Here is a 19,542-nt window from a genome sequence, read left to right as displayed (position 1 = left end):
ATATAAACAATGAGTCTGCATTGCAAATATTAACCTCCTGATTTATCTTAGAATTTTAATTTTTCTATATATTCTTAAAATGAGACATGAGCATGTTAAATAAATCATTTCCATTTATTGAAAAGACATTGTATTAATGATGATTATTTCAGCTGCAAATAATAGAAAAGCCTATGCAACATGGCTTTAAATGAGAGGATTTATTATTATCTCATCTCTCAAGAATGGAAGGGCATTCCAGGCTGGTTAATTCAGAGGTTGAAGGATGTCAGCAAAGACTGAGGTTTCCTCTGCTTTTGTATGGTGCTATCACCAGCATGATTTCCCTGCTGCAAGTCCAGCCACTCATTGCAGACATAACAATAACCAGGAGAGAACAATAACCAGAAGGAGCCTCCACACGCTGAAGGGTCCTGTAGGACTTTCCATGTGTCTCCTTGCCCAGAACTGCATTAAAAGGTTTCCTTTCGATGAAAACAGGCAAGCAGGATAGGGCCACCATAACTGGATCAGGCCAATCAGAATTAACTGGGTTACATGGGGTATACAGTAAAACAAAATTGTTGTTCTGTAGATCTGTCAGCCTAGACCTACATGTGGCTAGTGGCTAGTATATTGTCCAACATGATAGCCACTAGCCACATGTGGCTATTTATATTTAAATGTACACTAATTAAAAATTAAATAAAATTTAAAATGCAGTTTCTCAGTTCCCTAGCCACATTTCAAGTGACCAATAGCTACATGTGTCCAGTGGCTACTCCATTGGACAACATAGATATAGAAAACTGTCCTCGTCGTAGACAGTTCCACGGGATGGTGCGGACCTAAAGAAAGAGTACCTGCTGCACTCTCTACATAGCAGGCAATGAGCTTTATGCATATTATTTCCTCTAATCTTCCCCAGGACTACTACCATAGGTTAGTCTGGACACTAGGTTGCTGCTAAGGATGGGAAAACTTAATTAGAAGTATCATGACCTAGCTCACATCCCTGCGGGAAGGGCGGGGTTAAGAAATTGATCACAGTTGGAAGCCTTTCCATGTGTCAGCTCTGTTCAGTCTACATGTCACTATCATTCTTCCAGGCCAACTTTCTCCTCAGGGTGAAGAACTCTACAATCATCTCAGCCTCCCATCTCACAGCCTCACCCCAAACTCCCAAGAGAAACCAAGCTTTCTCCTTCAGCTTCATTTGTAAATATGCCTTGGGAGGACTCTGATGATCCAGCGTGGGTCAAGCACCCAGCCTACAACCCAATCAATTTGGCTGCAGAGACACTGGGGCAGGAATCAGGGCTGTGGAATAGAGAGATGTCCTTAGGGGATATCTCTAATGGATACCCATGGGTATTGAAGAAAATTCTCAGGAAAAGAAAAAAAAAGGAATTCCAGGGTCCTCTTCTTCACCACATTCCCAAAAGTCTGAATCCCTTAAGCGCTGACTCAGACCCTGTGCAATTTGCTCTTCACATGCGTTTTGGGTCTCTCTCACCTAACCTTATTTACAGGCTAGTGTGTCCCACTTTTATCTCTACAGCAAGATCTCTTTCCTCAGCTTCAGAGTCACATAACCAACTAATTAGATATCTTTATATCCATCCACTTTTCTCCATTGTCACCTAGGCCATTGTCACCTCTGGAGAAATTGCTATAATATCTAACTGGTCTCTCTTTCTCAGTGTTATGCTACAGCCTGAATAATCCTACTGAAATGGAAACCATTATGTCACTGATCATAACAAATTTCAACTGCCTCATGAGGCATATAAAATCTCACACAATCTGTCCTGTGGCTAGATCCATATCCTTCTCTCTTACTATTCTCCTACCTGCTCTATTCTCTATCCTAGCCATATTAAACTTGTTCAGTTCCTCAAACTATTATTCTTTCTCTAGTCCACTGGCCTTTGTGCTTCCCTCTATCTGAAATAATAATCATACTAATTACCTCTTCATTTTGTCTAAATCCTTTCATAATGCAAATAAATAGCCTTTTATATGTACCTGTTTTGTACTCTTTTTAGGGTTAGGAATATCACATTTTCCTAATATTGAGCCATTTGTATATTCTTTCTTTCTTTGTTTTTAATGAATTGACTCCCTCCAATGAAGTTTAATAAGCACTGAGCGAAAGACAATTTTTTCTAATGTTTCTATACTTTTTTACCCACTGCTTCATCTTCACTGTTCCAAGTCTTATTGCGGATCTCCAAATAAATGATTATCCAAAATGGTTTCTGTCACATGATTGCCAATATTCCCTTTCCATTGCTGAGTCCTTTGGTGTAATATTCCAGAGATCATGTTCATCCAGACGCATGTGAATTCCACCCAATCAAACTAATGCCAGAGTCCACTGTGTGATTTACAGAACGGGATACCTAAACTCCTGAATTCATTTACACTCTGTAGAATGGTTTTTCCTCTGTCTTAAGTTATTCCCTGAAAATAATGCAAGACTTTATGTACCCTTAAAGCTCCGTCTAACCAATGGTACTTCCACAATTCAAGCAGTATTAGTGCTTCTCAGACCAAGAGCATTGATCTGAGCCCTTAGTAGCCAGGGAGCATCACAAAGAGGGAATACATAACCTTAGATGGCCATTGGAAAAACAGTCAGGCCACCCAGAACAGGACAAAATAGTAGAATGGGTTAGTGAAATTCAGTCCCGTGTTGGGAAAAGCCTTCAGAACAGGAAAGGATTAAAGAAAGAATCAAGTGTCAAATCAGATTTCAGTCCCTTCATCACCTTCAGCTAGCTTTATGGTTTTAGACAACTCACTTAGGCCAGATGGACCTCAATTTTCTTTTCTGCAAAATGAAAAAATTGAGAAAAATGGTCTCTATGGACCTTTGCAATTCCATCACTCTATTTATGACTAACAGTGCAGGATCCTTTTAAAGTTTTCAGACTGTGCTTGAAACTTGACATGGCAAACTTTGTAATCTACTTTGCAAATTTTGGAGACACAGGTGCATCTGTATACTATTAACTGAGCTCTCCACTTCAAATATTTCTAATGAGGAGACAGACACACACACACACACACACACACACACACACACACACACACACACACACATTACTTTATCTTCACACTTTACCGATTTGAATATTCACTGAAGGTTATACATACAACACAAGCTCTAGATTGTAAGCTTTGCATTTGACAATTTAGTCGTAGTTAGATGATCTACTGTAGGGCACCTTTGGTAATCTTCAGCACAGTTGAGTATCTATTCTGTTAATTAAATGTCAGATGCTGTTGCTATCTCCATAAACTAATTCTAATACCCCCTGTTACTCCAAGTGTGGCCCAGAGCCCACTCTATCCATATCACCTGCAACTGGTGGGAAGCTCAGAGTGCCTCACCTTATAACGGCAAAATCAGAATTTGCATTTTAACCAGGCGCTCAGGTGATTTGTCTGCACACAAGTTCTAGAATGTTATTATACATTATAGTGCTTCCCACACTGCTTTCAAATAGGCGAAATTGTTTTCTATAAAGGGGTGAAAAAATGAGCAAACTAACTGTAATTTAGCAAAACGAATGGCTATAACTCAGTGCCACTAGCTGTGGAGTTCTAGAAGCTTTCATTTGATAGTTTCTCTTGTGGGTTTTTAAAAAATATAGTTCTTGGTATACTCTTATAAATGGCAAGGGGCCAGGGAACTGGATGAAATGATTTATTCTGTTCCAGGCCCACTTACAAATACTATATATATCATTAAAAATCAAGGTGAAGAATATTAAAATGTTTCCTATTTTTTATAGGGTTAGGTAACAACCAATATGTTATTTTTATTTCACATTACAGCTGGCGGTTTTAAAATTCCATGATGCATTGCTGTCATACATAAAATATAAAGAGAAATATACTTTTCAACTATAAGGTAAAAACTCTGAAATAAGTAAATAATAAAAGAAATTGAGGATATAAACGTAAAAACACAAATTCAAATAAAACAGACCAGGATTCTTTTTTCTTTTTCTTTTTTAAATATATTTTATTGATTTTTTACAGAGAGGAAGAGAGAGGGATAGAGAGCCAGAAACATCGATGAGAGAGAAACACCAATCAGCTGCCTCTCGCACACCCTCCACTGGGGATGTGCCCGCAACCAAGGCACATGCCCTTGACCGAAATCGAACCCGGGACCTTTCAGTCCGCAGGCTGACGCTCTATCCACTGAGCCAAACCAGTTTTGGCCAGACCAGGATTCTAATTGCAGCTCTGACACTGATTTTTAAACAATTCACTGAATTTCTCTCGGTACCAGTTTCTTCATGTTGAAAATGAGAGGATGATTTTGATTTTACATCCCAGCTGTAAAATTTTGAAATGTAGTTATGTCTGAAATCAATGCCTATTTTGTCATCTCATATGCATCTATTGGAATTCAATATGGAATATCAGAAGTGGCATAAATAAGTTACTCTGGGATTTCTGCTATTTCACTTGCTAAGAACAGCAGCATGTGGATTAACTGCCACTTCATGATGCTAATGTAAAGACACTGTCCCCATCAGAGTTTATTCTAGGCAAGAGGCAAATGGGGATGGCAGAACACATTTTAACACAGGGAACGTTATCTTAGCTTCCTTTCATTCTGACTCACCAACACTCTCTATGTCCATCCCATCCCCCTCCTAACTAACCCGTTCACTCATATGGTCTCCCTGAGTCCTGGGTGAACAGTGAAAGCTCCCACCTTCCATAGTCTCCCAAGGCGTATAGAGGACTACTGAGAGGTAGCTACACCTGAAAAAGATACCTGGTTACTCTGGCACTAGGCAATAACTGACAGGCCTTTCAGGGGGCTAATTATTGAGCCGCCTATTTGGTTCAGTGACAGAACTGCTTGTTTGTGAGAAGAAACATATTTGTACATTGCTTTTTCCATTACCGTTATTTCTATCATCATAAATAAGAATCAATAGGCCATTTCAAGTAGCATCTGCTCACCATCATTTAGCATCTCAGTATCAGGCACATGCCGGCTAAGCAGCAGTGTCCCAACCTCCTGGCTGAGGATTGAAACTCAACAGACACGGAAAGCATTTCAAATTCAATAAGACAGTGTCTCTGTGAGCAACTTGAGGCCAAGGGTGGTCTGCTCTTTGTCTCTATATCTGTGGCACAGTGTCCGCTATAAGCAGGCTATCCTAAATGAATAAGCAAGTGAATAAATAATGGAGGGGTGGATGGAAGTAGCAAAAGGAAGGCATTAAGATGCTATATGGAACCGACTGGATTTATTGGGTTTTCAGGGGGTGTTGTTTTAATAAAGAAAGAGCCAGTCACAACTCGTGTGGGAGAAGTGAAAATCAAGGCCAACAGTGTGACCAAGGAGGAGTCCACCTTTGAGGAGCAGCTCAGCTGAACACACTCAGGTCCCTGCAGTATTCACTAGGAGGCCTCTCTAACAGACAACAAGTCAGCATGACAGCCATTACAACAGTTAAGTGACACCTCAAAAAAGCACACAAACAAACTCTTCACTGCCAGCGAGAGTCTTGCTGAACAAAACAATGTCAGGTAAGGAACTGACCAGAGAAAAGGTGGGAAAAAGAAAAAACGAGGCGAGGGGAACAGTGGAAGAAGAGTTCAGGCAGAGGCCCGACTGGGGAAATAGGTGTGTGAAAAATGTGCCAAGGCAGGGAGAGATGATGAAGACCTACAATCCTCCAGGGAGGGTGTGCGCGTCTGTTTGAGGAGTGGGAAGGCATTAAGTGTGAACGTGGAACAAGGGAGGGAAAAATGGAGAGGTCAGATAAATGTCTCTACAATAACTCCCAACACCCAACGATAACAAGTATAAAAGAATCCTTTCCTCTTCTTGAGAAGACAAAGGGAATTTTAAGTAGGATTAAGCAGTCCTGGCTTTCAGAACTCAGCAGCTCTCAGAAGCAGTAATAACCACATAAGTAGCTAGATGGATGGTAGGAATTAATTCACTTTGGAACTTGTACAGATATCAAAGTTAACAGTAATATCACGTCTTTTTGACGGTTTTCCTGAGATTCTAGGGGAAAGATCATCTCAGAAAACTGCGCTGCATTAATTTCAGGAAGAGGATGCTCCTCACTGCTTGAGGATACTCTGTCTCCTGCAGGTTGATATGAAGAAGCCCTGCCCTGTTGGGAAGCACTCTCTTACCCACATAAATACATGCTAGTATTGACCCCAATGGAAGAAAATAATTACGTCCACAGATTACCATCGCTTAAGGTAAAATTTTGCTTAAAACTTAACTCACAATTGATGTTCCAAATGCAGCTAAAAGGACCCTGTAGGCATCCCATTTTCACAGAGTTCCCTAATTTTTTGACTCATTGTGGATGGTTTAAACGCGAACCTTGTAAGGCCAAGTTTTGCAACTTGCACATCTGTCTACATTCATTTCTGAATTAGATGGATTGGAAATGTACAAGTTTCACACCCTGTGCATTTCTTAACTTATGAATATCCTGCCATCTGAAGTATATTTGACCATTAAGGTGGGAGAGCATCTTTACCCTTCCCACAAAACAGAGATGAAAACTGGGTGTTGATGGTCATTTGGGACACAAGTATTTTCTCTCACCATTTGGAAATGTTCATGTGGTACTGTTTGTTTGTTTTTTTTTAAATGTAAGTTAGGGTGTTGCATTATTTACTTATTTTCTCTCCAGGGACGAGTTATTTCAGTATCACCCACAATGGAATTTGGATGATACTGAAATAATGGAACTTATTGAACCTGCTCCCTAAGGGTGCATTTGCCCTAGCACTTGGAGTAAAACACTATTTCCATTGCACTAGAATAGTTCTAATTGGACAGATTGCTGCAATTTTAACAACACCCAAGTAAATCAAAGGAATCTGAAGCAGACATGGCACCAAGTCAGGACTCTACTACAACCCAGGTCAATGTTTATGCCTGAAATAAGTACCCAATTCACACCATCTACAGCTATCAGGACATCTATATACATCAACATGTGGGGGGAAATGGGAATTTATGGAAACTGTATTCTGAAAACAGTCTGTTACAAGTTATGCAATTAGTTAATAGCTAATTTCCTACCAATTTTATTATGTAATATATATAAAAAGAAAAGTGTATTCATCATTTCAGTTACTGGTAGATTTTCATTAAATAGTCTAAACAATAGGATATGAAGGTACAGATAATCAAACACATTCAGAATTCAGAATTAAGCACAATGTAAAATATATCTGAATGAAAAACACAGAAAGGACTCTCTGCATCAACTCGCAAATCCTTCTATAAAGTGGCCCCTCTTTATTGCCCATTATTTCTTACGCTCCTTCCTATCCAATAAGGAAGACCTCTTCACGCTTCCTCATCCCTCTCCACATCCTACTCTCCGTCTCTGCCCTGCTCACCCAACATGTCCATCATCTTGGATGTTCTTTCTCAAATCTTCCTTATTATCAAGCGCACCTCCTCCATGAAGTTTTAAATTTAAAACTTGAACTTTCAGTTATACATTTTCTAAAATTCCTTAATATCTATGCCCACATTTAGCATTTAATTACATAATTTTCCCCCTCTGCTTATCTGCATGTTTGTCTATTTCTTTTTTTTTTCAACTTAGTCGCATTATTTAAAATAATACCTCCTCTTCATGCCTCTCCCTAACATTTCTATCAATATCCTACTCCACATTTCATTTCTCTTTCCCTAGCTATTCCTACTGAATGCTCAGTCTACCTGAAATCAGGATTACACGTGCTCTATCCTAAAGAAGACTTCTGCACCCTGTTTCTTCCTCAAGTTCCCGTACTATATCCACTTCCTTTTTCTGCCAAACTTCTTGAACAAGCATTCTTTCCTCCACTCCCTCAAGCCCAGTTCCATTTCACAATGTGAGTCTCCCTATTACACTGCCTATGCCTCAGCCACACCGCTCTGCAGCACTGTGTGCACCCCATCTTATTTCCTGGAGACTAAGAAGGCAGTGACCCCGCCCCCTTCATTTCCTTCCAAAACTCACCTGCTCAGTTTCCTTTTCTAGAGTTTTCAATTGTCATCCCACATCTCTGCTCAAGCTCCAAGGGCAATTGCATCTCTGCCCTGGTCTTTAATGTCCAGGTCTCCATCTGCCATTCCCTAATATGAATTTTTAGTGCCGAAAGCTCTGTGGGGTCCCAGACCTTATGCTGCCACCTGCTGGGCAGTTCCATGGGGCTACATCAAAACCAAATTCAAGTCAGTCCCTCCAAATTCACCATTCATTCTGTCTTCTCTGTTAGGTTAGTACATAACTATTTTCCTAGACCTAGCTGGTAAAGATTTAATATTCCATCACTAACTATCACCCCCAGTGCTAGTCACTCACCATGTAGTATAAATACTACCTACTAGACTTCTGTCTTCTGTGGTCTGCCCCTAACTCACATGTCTTTGTTTAGGCCATAACTGCCCATCGCCAGAACTGGATGGTCCCTAACTGACCCTTTTCCTTTCTCATCCCTGACCTCCAATTCTCCTCACACTTCTGCAGAGGAATCTTCTTAAAATGGGCATCTGAGCAATGCCCTGGGTAAAAAGCTTCAAGTAATTCTACCCTACAGGTAGGATAGAGCCCAAACTCCTTAGCTCTGGAGCTTCTAGAAAGAACTTCCAGAACTTGCATGACCTGGCCCCAGCCAGTCTCTTTAGCTTCATCTGCCCTCATGCTCCCTCTCGCTAACTATGCTCACTCTCACTCACTCCAGCCTCCTAAGTTAACAAAACAGACTTGCCCTGGACCCTGCAATGGGCTGCCCTCATATCTTCACATGGCTGACACCTTCTGGCTTTTCAGGTCTCATGCCATCTACTTGGTGCAGCCTCCTGTGACCGCACAATCGAATTGCTCCTCTCCCTGCCATGCCTCCAGGTCACCCTTTCACATTCTCTCTGCTATTTCCTGTAAGCACGTCTCAGTATCTGGAAGTCTCTGTTCCTTTATACATTTATTTATTTAGTGTCTGTCTCCTCACACTCGGATGCAAGCTCTCCTCACCCAGCTCCCTCCACAGCGTGGCACCTATTCCGCTCTGCTCATATGTCCACTCAAGCACTTATTGTAGTACATCTTTTATTTGAACAGCTGATTCCAAAGGAAGTGAATTGAGAGAAAGGAGGATATATCAAAATATGGGCATGAGGGAGGCATGTCTGCTTATAAAATACCTGTTCAAGTTTTGTAGTATTCAGTATAGAGGATTTATGCATCTTTGTTAACATTACCCATAATTTTTATGGTTTTATTATCATGCTATAAACAGTAGCCTTTAAATTTCATTTTTCGTGTGTTAGTGTCTTATATAATATGATATATATGTAAAAAGGATTTTTTAAATGTATTTTTATTGATTTCAGAGAGGAAGGGAGAGGGAGGGAGAGATAGAAATATCGATGATGAGAGACAATCATTAATCGGCTGCCTCCTGCACGCCCCCCACTGGGGATCGAGCCTGCAGCCCAGGCATGTGCCCTTGACTGGAATCTAACCCGGGACCCTTCAGTCCACAGGCCGACACCTTATCCAAACCAGCCAGGGCGTAAAAAGGATTTTTTAAAGTTTATACTGACCTTATATCTGTGATCTTGCCAAATGTACTACTTAGTTATAAGTAATTTTTAATATTCCATACATAAAATCATTAAATGGGTAATTAAAATGTTTAATTCTTACATTTAAAATATGAATATTTAATATCACTACTATTTTTAAGTATAAGATATATAAAATGAAAAATCATAGCTGCTAGTGCTATGCAGAAATGGAAGGCAATAGTATAGGGGACATGGATTAAAATGGTATGGTATTTTTTAAAATTAGTGTCTTATAGCAAATTATTATGATCCATCATTTTTACTAGAGAGCAATATCATGTCTTGTTTATCCATACCACCCCCCAATCCTAATAAAGTGCTTTGCCCAAAGTAGAAACTGAATAAATGCTTTTTTAAATAGGACTGAAATACCCCAGCACCTGGCACATGCCCAATAAATACTTGTTGTTTAACTGTAAGAACCAATGATTACACCTAAGTTTGTTGAATGAGCAGTGTGTGCTCAGCCCTTCCAGGAAATCATGACAAGAGACACAGGAAAATAGAAAATACCCTCATATTTATCCATGTAGAAACACTTCATTTCTCAGGTAATGATAGAATGAACGCGGCAAGGAAAACATTTAAGTGGCTACCTGTGCATTTCTTTATATGACTGTTCCTTTTTCCATGTGATCCTAACTTGCATCCAAAATTCTCCTCCCAAAATTCTGCAAACCACACATTTCTTCGATTATTGGCAAGAGTTCGGCTTCTAAAGTATCGATCAAATCCTATTTTAAAGAAGAAAGGTATGATTTTAATATTCTTTCAAAATCAAAACCAAATACTATCAGAGCTTTTAAGTGGATATTATGTTATACTGTGATTGTTCCATGAAAAAAAAAAAATGGGGGAGAACCAAAAGCTTCCCTTATGGCAAAAGCCAAGCAGAATCAGTGGACATTATCTCTGCCCCCACCATTCACCATTCAGGCACCTGGCACTGGGGATGAGTGTGACAGGAAAGCCTGTTGTCATCTCAACCTCTCCCTCCTCTAGGTCTCCCAGTGGCAGTGACCAGTGACCTCATGCTAAATAGTCAAAACCAACTCAGTCTTCTCTCTCTCTCTCTCTCTCTCTCTCTCTCTCTCTCTCTCTCTCTCTCTCCTTTCAGGGTTAAATGTTCAAGACTTTTATGCTTCTACCCACCTCAAAATTTATCTGTCCTATATGTTCCATTTTCAACTAATTCAATTAACTAATCAGTACTAATATAATCTTCTGAGTCATGGGTAATAGGCTAAAGTGTCCGCCTGCTCAGGTAATGACCACATTGAAGAGAGACCAGCTGGAAATAATGCCTTACTCAAAAGGATAATGGGAAAGGTAGAAATTTCAATCACTGTCGGCACCATTGGCAAAGGCATTCGGGAGACAAGCTGCCTTCCAGGGATGCTCCACATCTTTGCTGTAGGGTTTATTTTATCCATAGAGTCAGCCCAGCATCACGTCTTCATTTTCTAATTAGCAAACCCTCTCCCTCCAACCGTGCCATAACCATCATATATGCCCATGGAAATACGCAAACTTAGAGGGCAACATCATGAAAATGGCTAACATCATGGAAATATGTAAGGCCAACTTTAATTGCCTTTCTTAAAAAAAAAATCCAGGAGGTACTCTTCTAATAAAAAATATATGTGCTGGGCTAAATAGTTACTGTCTTAGCAATTTTGCCATCAGAACTAAGAATTCTTTCCAGGGTCATCCATAATGGGTGTGTTTCATTGTATGCTGATACTCTGGTTTCACCTTTGAGTTTTGATTTAATTGGAATGAAAACAAATTCTCTACCATGCATCCTTACCATCAATTGATGCTCTTTTGGGCAAAATCGTCACAGCCCCTTCTGCAATCTCCTCCTGCTGATAAACGGGTGCTATTTTGGATCCCCAACTATCTGAGCCGATCCAGAGAAAATGCCCACTTTGGTTTAATTTTTTTGCTGCTTCCAATATCCTCCTATCGTAATAAAAAGAAATAAACATACCACATTTATCAAGAAACACTACACTTATGGATGTTACAAGATGGCAATATCAAGTTATATACATTCACTAGGGCACCATTAGACAATCATTCTAACTGCCTGAGGCTTACCATCTTCTAAAGGAAATATATTGGTGACTTTCACTCCAGCACCTGTTAATTAACCTTATCCTTAACCGTATTCCCTTCATCCTATCAACCTTACTGGTCTCACTTCTTTCAGTCCCCAGGTTTTACTCAATAGACATTTCAGACTTAGAAACTCGAAGGCTGCTGTGTCTCCGTGCACCATAAGGCAATCTGTAAATTGCATAAGAATGTTTCAATTCCTGTGAAATCTCACAAGACTTTATATTGAACATGAAATATGTTAGAAAAAAAGGATATGGGCCACAAATCTGAGCCTACATAAGGAAGAAAATTAATCAGTACCTGATGTCATCTTCATTGGCAAACATAATCACTGCCCGGGCGTTAGGTGTTTCTAGCAGGCGTTTGATAATCTTTTCAAATTCTCCAGGTCTTGGTTCACGTGGGATTTTCTGTGATTGAGCAATGCAAACACCACCTATTTTTTTCAAAAGAAGACAGTGACTCAGAAAGGGCATTTATTTAACCAACTTAATGAGGTTAGCTACTTTATGAAAACATGTGATTTGGTATAGAATATTGCTTCTCTTTCTTGTGATGAAAATTTTTAAGATATACTATCTTAGCAACTTTAAAGTATATAAAAATATTATTAACTATAATCACTGTACTGTACATTAGTTCCCCATAACTTATTCAACCTGGCCCTCTACCCCTCGTTACCACCATTATACTTCCCTTAGTATACTGCCATCAAGTTCCATTCATGTGGTCACAAATGGTGGTATGTCTTTCTTTCTCATGACTGAAATATACATGTATATATATACATATGTACACACACATATATAGTCACATCTTCTTTATTTATGAATACTTAGGGTATTTTTATATCTTGAGTATTGTGAATAATATGTTATAAAGAAAATGGGCATGCAGATATCTCTTCAAGATTCTCTTTATATTTCCTTTGGATACATAACCAGAAGGGGATTGATGTATCATATGGTAGTTCTAGTCTTAATATTTGAGGGACATTCATACTGTTTTCAGTAGTTACTGTACCAATTTAGATTTTTATATCTTGAGTATTCAACAGTGCATAATGGTTCCCTTTTCTCCATATGGTCACCAACATTTTATATCTTGCCTTTTTTCTTCTTTATTGAATTTATTGGAGTGACACTGGTTAACAAAATTATACAGGTTTCAGGCACACAATTCTACAACACATCATCTATATACTGTATTGTGTGTTCACCAAGTCAATCTCTATCCATCACCATTTATCCCTTCCATACTCTCCTCTTCCTCCCTCCAGCCCCTTACCCCCAGCAATCATCACACTGTGTCCATGTCCATGAGTTTTTTCTCTTTTTTTTCCCTTTTATGTTCAATCCCTCCATACCCCTACCCAACTACCACCCTCCAAAAGCTATCAGCCTGTTCTGTATCTATGAGTTTGTCACTCTTTTGCTTGTTAGTTCATTTTGTTCATTAGATTCCACATATGAATGAAATCATCTGGTACTTGTTTTTCTCTGACTGGCTTATTTCACTTAGCAGAATATTCTCCAGGTCCATCCATGTTGTCATAAAGGTTAAGATATCCTTCTTTTTTATGGCCCAGTAATGTCCCATTGTGTAAATGTACCACAGCATTTTTATCCATCCATCTACTGGTGGGCACTTGGCTGCTTCCAAATCTTGGCTATTGCAAATAACGCAGCAATGAACATAGGTGTGCATGTATTCTTTTGAAATAATGTTTCGGGTTTCCTTGGATGAATTCCCAGAAGTGAAATCACTGGGTTATAAGATAGTTCCATTTTTAATTTTTTGAAGTAACTCCATACTGCTTTCCACAGTGGCTGCACCACTCTGCATTCCCACCAACAGTACTACTTTATAAAAACACATGGTTTGGCACAGATATTGTTTCTTAAAACATCCGCCTTTCTCACCTATTCAAAGCAGTCATGTTTGTTTGCATTATAATGTATGTATCAAATACATTACATCAATTACTTAATCATACATCATGTTTTTCCCTAGTTTAAGCATTATTTTTGTGGCTGTCTATAAGAAAACCAAAGTATACAAAAAGTGTGACGAGAGTTAAGGAGTCACGGAAGAAGGACCCTTTTGATTCATTTAATACAAGTCAAAGGACAAGAGCCTGGATTAGTGAAAAGCATGAGTAAGACTTTCTTATGCATGAGAACACTAATAGGAAGGTCCTTTTGATACTTTTATTTATTAATAGAGCTCCTTTAAAGTTATTTTCGTCTTATAGTTCATAATATGGCAGCAAAATTCTTATTCATTAGCTTAATGGCATGTTAGGAAACAAGTGGTCTTCATGACTATTTGAGATACAGGCAAGTCCCAAAGATTCAAACCCGCAGTTGACATATGTCTCCATCATGAAAATCAAAATGGTAGAAATCCCATCCCACTATTACAGAAAAGAGCTCTTCCTTAGCCTTTCCTTGTAAGGCAAAGAGAGACCAAACAGGAAAGTTTAAGATAGATATTTGCCACTGGGCTAGGATAAAAGAAGAGGAAAGGTTTCTTGGTTGCAATAAAGCAGAGAAATAATATGCTAATATTAGGGGTGTGGAAAGCAATATATTTCAGTTCTATTATGTTTTAAGCAGGCTTTTTGAGTCAGTTGAGTATTAAATAATTATTCATACCATTGCTTGTGTAGGAAAGGCATTTTTACTCCCAAACAATAAGCAATGCATTCGATACCCAAAAGTTACTAGATGCCATTATATGCTATGCATTAGGCTGAACACTGGGAATACAGAGTCCAATCCAGGAGTTATCATCCAGTTTGGGAGATAGACATTCCAATAAATTATCATGGGATAAATTTCAAAATTAAGAGACTATACCATAAATGGAAGCACAGAAGAATGTGTAACAAAAATGTGTGAGAGAGGTGAAATTTTTTTAAAGGTAAGAGTTTCTTCTTTTTTAAAAAATATGTTTTGATTCTTTTTAGAGAGAGAGAAAGGGAGAGGGAGAGAGAGAAACATCAATGAGAGAGAACCATCATTTGGCTGCCTCCTGCATGCCCCCTACTGGGGATCAAGCCTGCAATCTGGCCATGTGCTCTGACAAGGAATCCTACTAGCAACCTCTTGGTACATGAGAGTACATTCAACTAACTGAGCCACACTGGCCAGGGCTGAGAGAGATGGGTTTTAAAGGACAAATACAACAACCAGATAGGGACAAAAGTGGGACATTTCTGAAAGAGACCAAGTATGAAAGAACCTTGCTTGATCATGGCCTATGATAGACTAGCTGAGGTTGAAGTTGGAAAGAATGGCCAGACCTAGCTTGAGAATCGCTTTGTTATTCAAGCCAAGTAATTAGGGCTTTATCTTGAAAACATTCATTCATTCCGGACCTACTGAACATTTTTGTTAGTTCTAAGGAATCCACTGAAAATTCATAAGCAGGGGAACTACAGGATGCGCTTTATGTTTTAGGAAAAAATCTCTGGTAACCAAACAAAGAGGACATGTCTAATAGCCAGGCAATAGATGTCCAGTGTATTGTCATCAGAGTTAACATGCATGCCAATAATGAATGATTAACATTCTAGATTACTGGAGGCTTATTTTTCTTTACGTTAAAGCAGTCAAAATTATCCCTGCAATATCTTTACTAACCTTACAACATGGTCTTCAGGGGTGGGAATTGCCCATAATCCATAGACTGAGCCTGTAGTTAGCTAGCCTACTGATAGGCCATTAATAGTTGAGATGATGGATTCATTCTTTCAGTAAATATGTATTGAGTACCCACTGTCTGCTAGATTCTATGTGGGGGCCATGGGATGCCATGGTGAATATAATAGATATGGTCTCTGACTTCACAGAGTTTAGAAATGTGCATGAGCCAGGCTTAATGCAAAACAAAACAAAAAAAGTGCATAATTATAAAAATTATGGCAAGTCTTGTTGGGAAGAGTGAGGAAATTTAATTTAGAGGGAGGAGTGTTCAGGAAAAGCCACCCTAAAGGGGTGTCACTTAGTTGAGGTCAGAAAGGAGAGAAAATGCGAGAGGAGAACATGGAAAAGGGCAGGGAAGAGCCAGTGGAGTTCATGAATGATGGGGAGAGAAATGTAAGACAAAGATGAGAGGTGAGTGTGAGACAAGAGGCCAGATTACGCACGGTTGTGCAGGCCAATGGAAGATTATGAATGATTAAAATGCTTCTCAAGTTCCTCCCTAAATGTTTTAGTAGCCCATAAGAACATGTCTTGTCTATGCATTTTATGGAAGAAAAATGGATGAGGATAGCAGCCAACCTGAAGTGGAAAGATTAGGAGGCAATGAGCCCAGCTGGGAGGTTATGGGGACAGGCAAAGGGAAAACACAGTGATACCCAAGCTAAGGAGCGGTAAATGGAGCTGTCAGAATGTGAGTTAGAATCTGTGGTGCTTTGTACTAGGTTTTACAGCCTGTTGAAGTATGATGGGCAAATGAAAATTGTATACATTTAGGTTGTGCTGATGTGATCTAAGTAGGAGGCAATGAGAAACCACTAAGCACGACTCCAAGGTTTTGGCCTTTGGGAGCAGTATATGCGGTGCCACCATTAAGCAAGAAGGAAAAACTCAAGTAGGAGAGTGAGCAGGTAGGTGGAGGAGAAAAGCACGATTTTGATTCAGGGCAGGTTGTCTTTGAAGTACCCATGAAACATCAAACTGAAAACGTGGGTCTGGAGATAAGGAGAGAGAAGGGAGATGTCATTACCATTTTGTCAGATGCTGACACAGTAGGTAGTTGAAGTGTTGGGAGTGAAGAGATCACTCAGAGGAAACATTTAAGTCAACAATAAGAAAAGGTGAATGATGGAGCTAGGAAAACCCACTAGGTTTGGAGAAGGGGACAGTGAATGAGTCTGGAAAGGAGTGATCACATATTTGAAGGAGGAAACATATGGGACAAAGTTTAGCAATAAGTTGAAAACTATGCTTAATATCTTTAAAAATCCAATAAACAAATAGACAAAAAACTGTGGTGAGTGGAAGCATTAGGTAACTATAAAAATGTACGACCAAAACTGCAACACTCTCTAGGGAACAATAGCTGCTTCAAAATATTACTGCCCTTTTAATTAAATTGCTGTGATTACTTAAGCATCCCATTAAAGATGCCATATCCTAAGCATCATTCTGAGATTACTACTGACTTCATAGCCAGCAGAAATGAAGGCTGGAAAATTTTTATTAAGACTATTTCATATGAGGCAAACAGGCAATCCAGACATAGACTTTAGCCTGAATGCAATGATTTACTCATGTATTCATTCAGGATCTATTAAACATTTTTGTTAGTGAAGTTAGATTTACACAGTCTAAATCCATTTCACATTTTTTTATTCCTCTGCCTCACCTAGGATTTGTCATCATTTGCTAATTTGTCTTTCTTAGGAAAGGGGCACTGCATAATTAATTCACTTCAGCTGAACAAATACTTATGGAGAACCTACTCCACATGGCACTTCGCTGTTTGGAGCTTGATGGGTGTTTTATTAAATCATGGACTGTATTGCTTCTCAAGTGATTGGAGTTAGAAGATTAGAATTCTTTTCTTAGCCCTGAAACTCATTCACACTCTCTGTCTTCATATCTGTCAAATAAAGGAAGACAATTAATCCACTCATAAGTGATCATTGTCTATCTAGTTTCAGACATTCATAGATTGCCTGTCCTCAGCAGTCTTATAATTAAACTAGAGGCCTGGTCCATGAAATTCATGAATGGGGGGCGGGGTGGTGCAGGGATCCCCTCAGCCCTAAACCAGCAGACAACCCTCTCACAATCCAGGACCACTGGCTCCTAACTGCTCACCTGCCTGCCTGCCTGATCGCCCCTAACTGCTCCCCCTGCTGGCCTGGTCACCCCTAACTGCCCCCCCTACCAGCCTGGTTGCCCCAACTATCCTCCCTGCCAGCCTGGTTGCACCCAACTGCCCCCCCCCCCCCCCCGCCGCCAGCCTGATCGCCCCTAACTGCCCTCCCCCGCTGGCTGGTTGCCTTTTACTGCCCCCCATGCTGGCCTGGTTGCCCTGAACTGCCCCCTCTGCCAGCCTGGTCACCCCTAACTGCCCCCACACCAGCCTGGTCACACCTTACTGCACCCCTGCCAGCCTGGTCATCCCTTACTGTTCTCCTGCCAGCCTGGTCGCCCTTTACTGCCCCCCTCTGCCAGCCTGGTCACCCAGAACTGCCCCCCTGCTAGCCTGGTTGCCCCTTACTGCCCCCCTGCCAGCCTGGTCACCCCTTACTACCCACCTCTGCCAGCCTAGTCATCCCTTACTGACCCCCCTGCCGGCCTGGTCGTTCCACACTAACCCCCCGTCGGCCTGGTTGCCCCACACAGCCTGCTGTTCGGTCATCCATCTGGTCGTTTAGGTTGTGACGGCCCCTGGCTTTTTATATATTAGGATGACAAGAGGTACACATAAGAAAAGCCAGATAAAAATGTAAAATTTTCTAATGATGAAAGATAACAGCATAAGAAATATTAAAAATATAGTAATAAACAATGTCCTATGACTTCATAAGATGTCATTATATACTGTTAGATTTTGATTTAAAAAAAACAGTGAAATTTAGTTGAACATTCAGGCTTAATAAAAAATGTGTTTTCCTCTAATGCTCTTTATCTATTGTTTTAATTTTTCAAGAGACTCTCTGACTTGATTTAGACTCCTGGAGTGGGTAGGAGGAAGAGGAGTTGCCCTCCATCAAAGAACGTGTCTATTGCATCTATTTTTTCCATATCTCATTCTGAAAGAGTACTGATTGTGTACAATTCTAGGGACATTAACTTCCCAGTTCTGCAAGAAATAACTTTTAAAGCTTGGCACATAGGGGAAAATATGTTGTATGGAGGAATTTATAACTGAATGCTATCTAGAATTTCCTGACTTCCTGGCCTATATAAAGATTTTCCTTTTTGATTCTTTAATGACAATTAAAAGATCATTTGTTCAACTGAACACTGTAAGTGCAGGCACGTTTATAATACCTGTGATCACTTCTTCCATCTCATTCACTCTATGACACCTCACCACCCCTAATAGCAACCTGTATGCTTGGTATCATCATCTTATTTCTGATGTGGAAACTGAGAAATAGGGACATCAACATCTAGCAAAAGGCTGGGACCCAGATTCAAACCAGAGCCGTTTGACTCCAAGTCTAGACTTTTCCATCATCTTGCCCATCAATAATTGACTATACCTGTTGCTTAATGGTTTAGTGGGTACAAATAATTGATGAATAAGATAAAGCAAATTTAAAGACTCATTTAGAAGAACCAGCAGGCCACCCCTTGTAAATCTAATTGATAGCTATATAAATATAGTACTTCTGTTGAGAATTAAGATCTTAATTAAGATACTTAGAACTCATGTAGATTATATAATTGACTTAAATTTCTTTAGTATATATGTAACCAGTCTACTCTCAATAAAAAATAAATTAAATTAAATTAATTATACCTTAAGTTTGTTAAAAATTATAATGCCAAAAAAATAAAAAGATATTTTTCTATTAAAAAAACAAAAATATAAACAAATAAACAAAAAAGCTTTTCTAATTGCCCCTGTGAATACATGTCCTCAGGAAGACTTTCCCGAGGTCTCTTCTTCCGCTTCATCTTTGCATTGGAGCAACCACAATAATTGTATTATTTTTTAATTTTGTTATTTGTTTTCACCCTAAACTATAAGCTCCATGACTACTGAACCCTGTCTTTCACATTTTCTACCAAACCCCCTGATACCTATCACTGTTTGCTACA

General features: G+C 39.5%; 1 protein-coding gene across 2 annotated transcripts in view; it reads right to left on the bottom strand.

Moving 5' to 3' along the window:
• Positions 1-19,542, bottom strand: part of GRM8 (glutamate metabotropic receptor 8) — a gene marked incomplete at both ends in the record, with an annotated part of 726,752 nt that overhangs the window by 375,233 nt on the left and 331,977 nt on the right. For both annotated transcript variants that reach the window (XM_079786101.1, XM_079786102.1), the window contains 3 exons: positions 10,219-10,356; positions 11,433-11,587; positions 12,047-12,182. In XM_079786101.1, coding sequence (XP_079642227.1) covers positions 10,219-10,356; positions 11,433-11,587; positions 12,047-12,182 — 429 coding nt within the window. The remainder of the gene's footprint in view (positions 1-10,218; positions 10,357-11,432; positions 11,588-12,046; positions 12,183-19,542) is intronic.

The sequence above is a fragment of the Cnephaeus nilssonii genome (genome assembly GCF_951640355.1).
Source record: "Cnephaeus nilssonii genome assembly, chromosome: 12".
Taxonomy (NCBI): Eukaryota; Metazoa; Chordata; class Mammalia; order Chiroptera; family Vespertilionidae; genus Cnephaeus; species Cnephaeus nilssonii.
The sequence above is the reverse complement of the archived record's forward strand: the minus strand, read 5'-3'. Positions and strand labels throughout refer to the sequence as shown.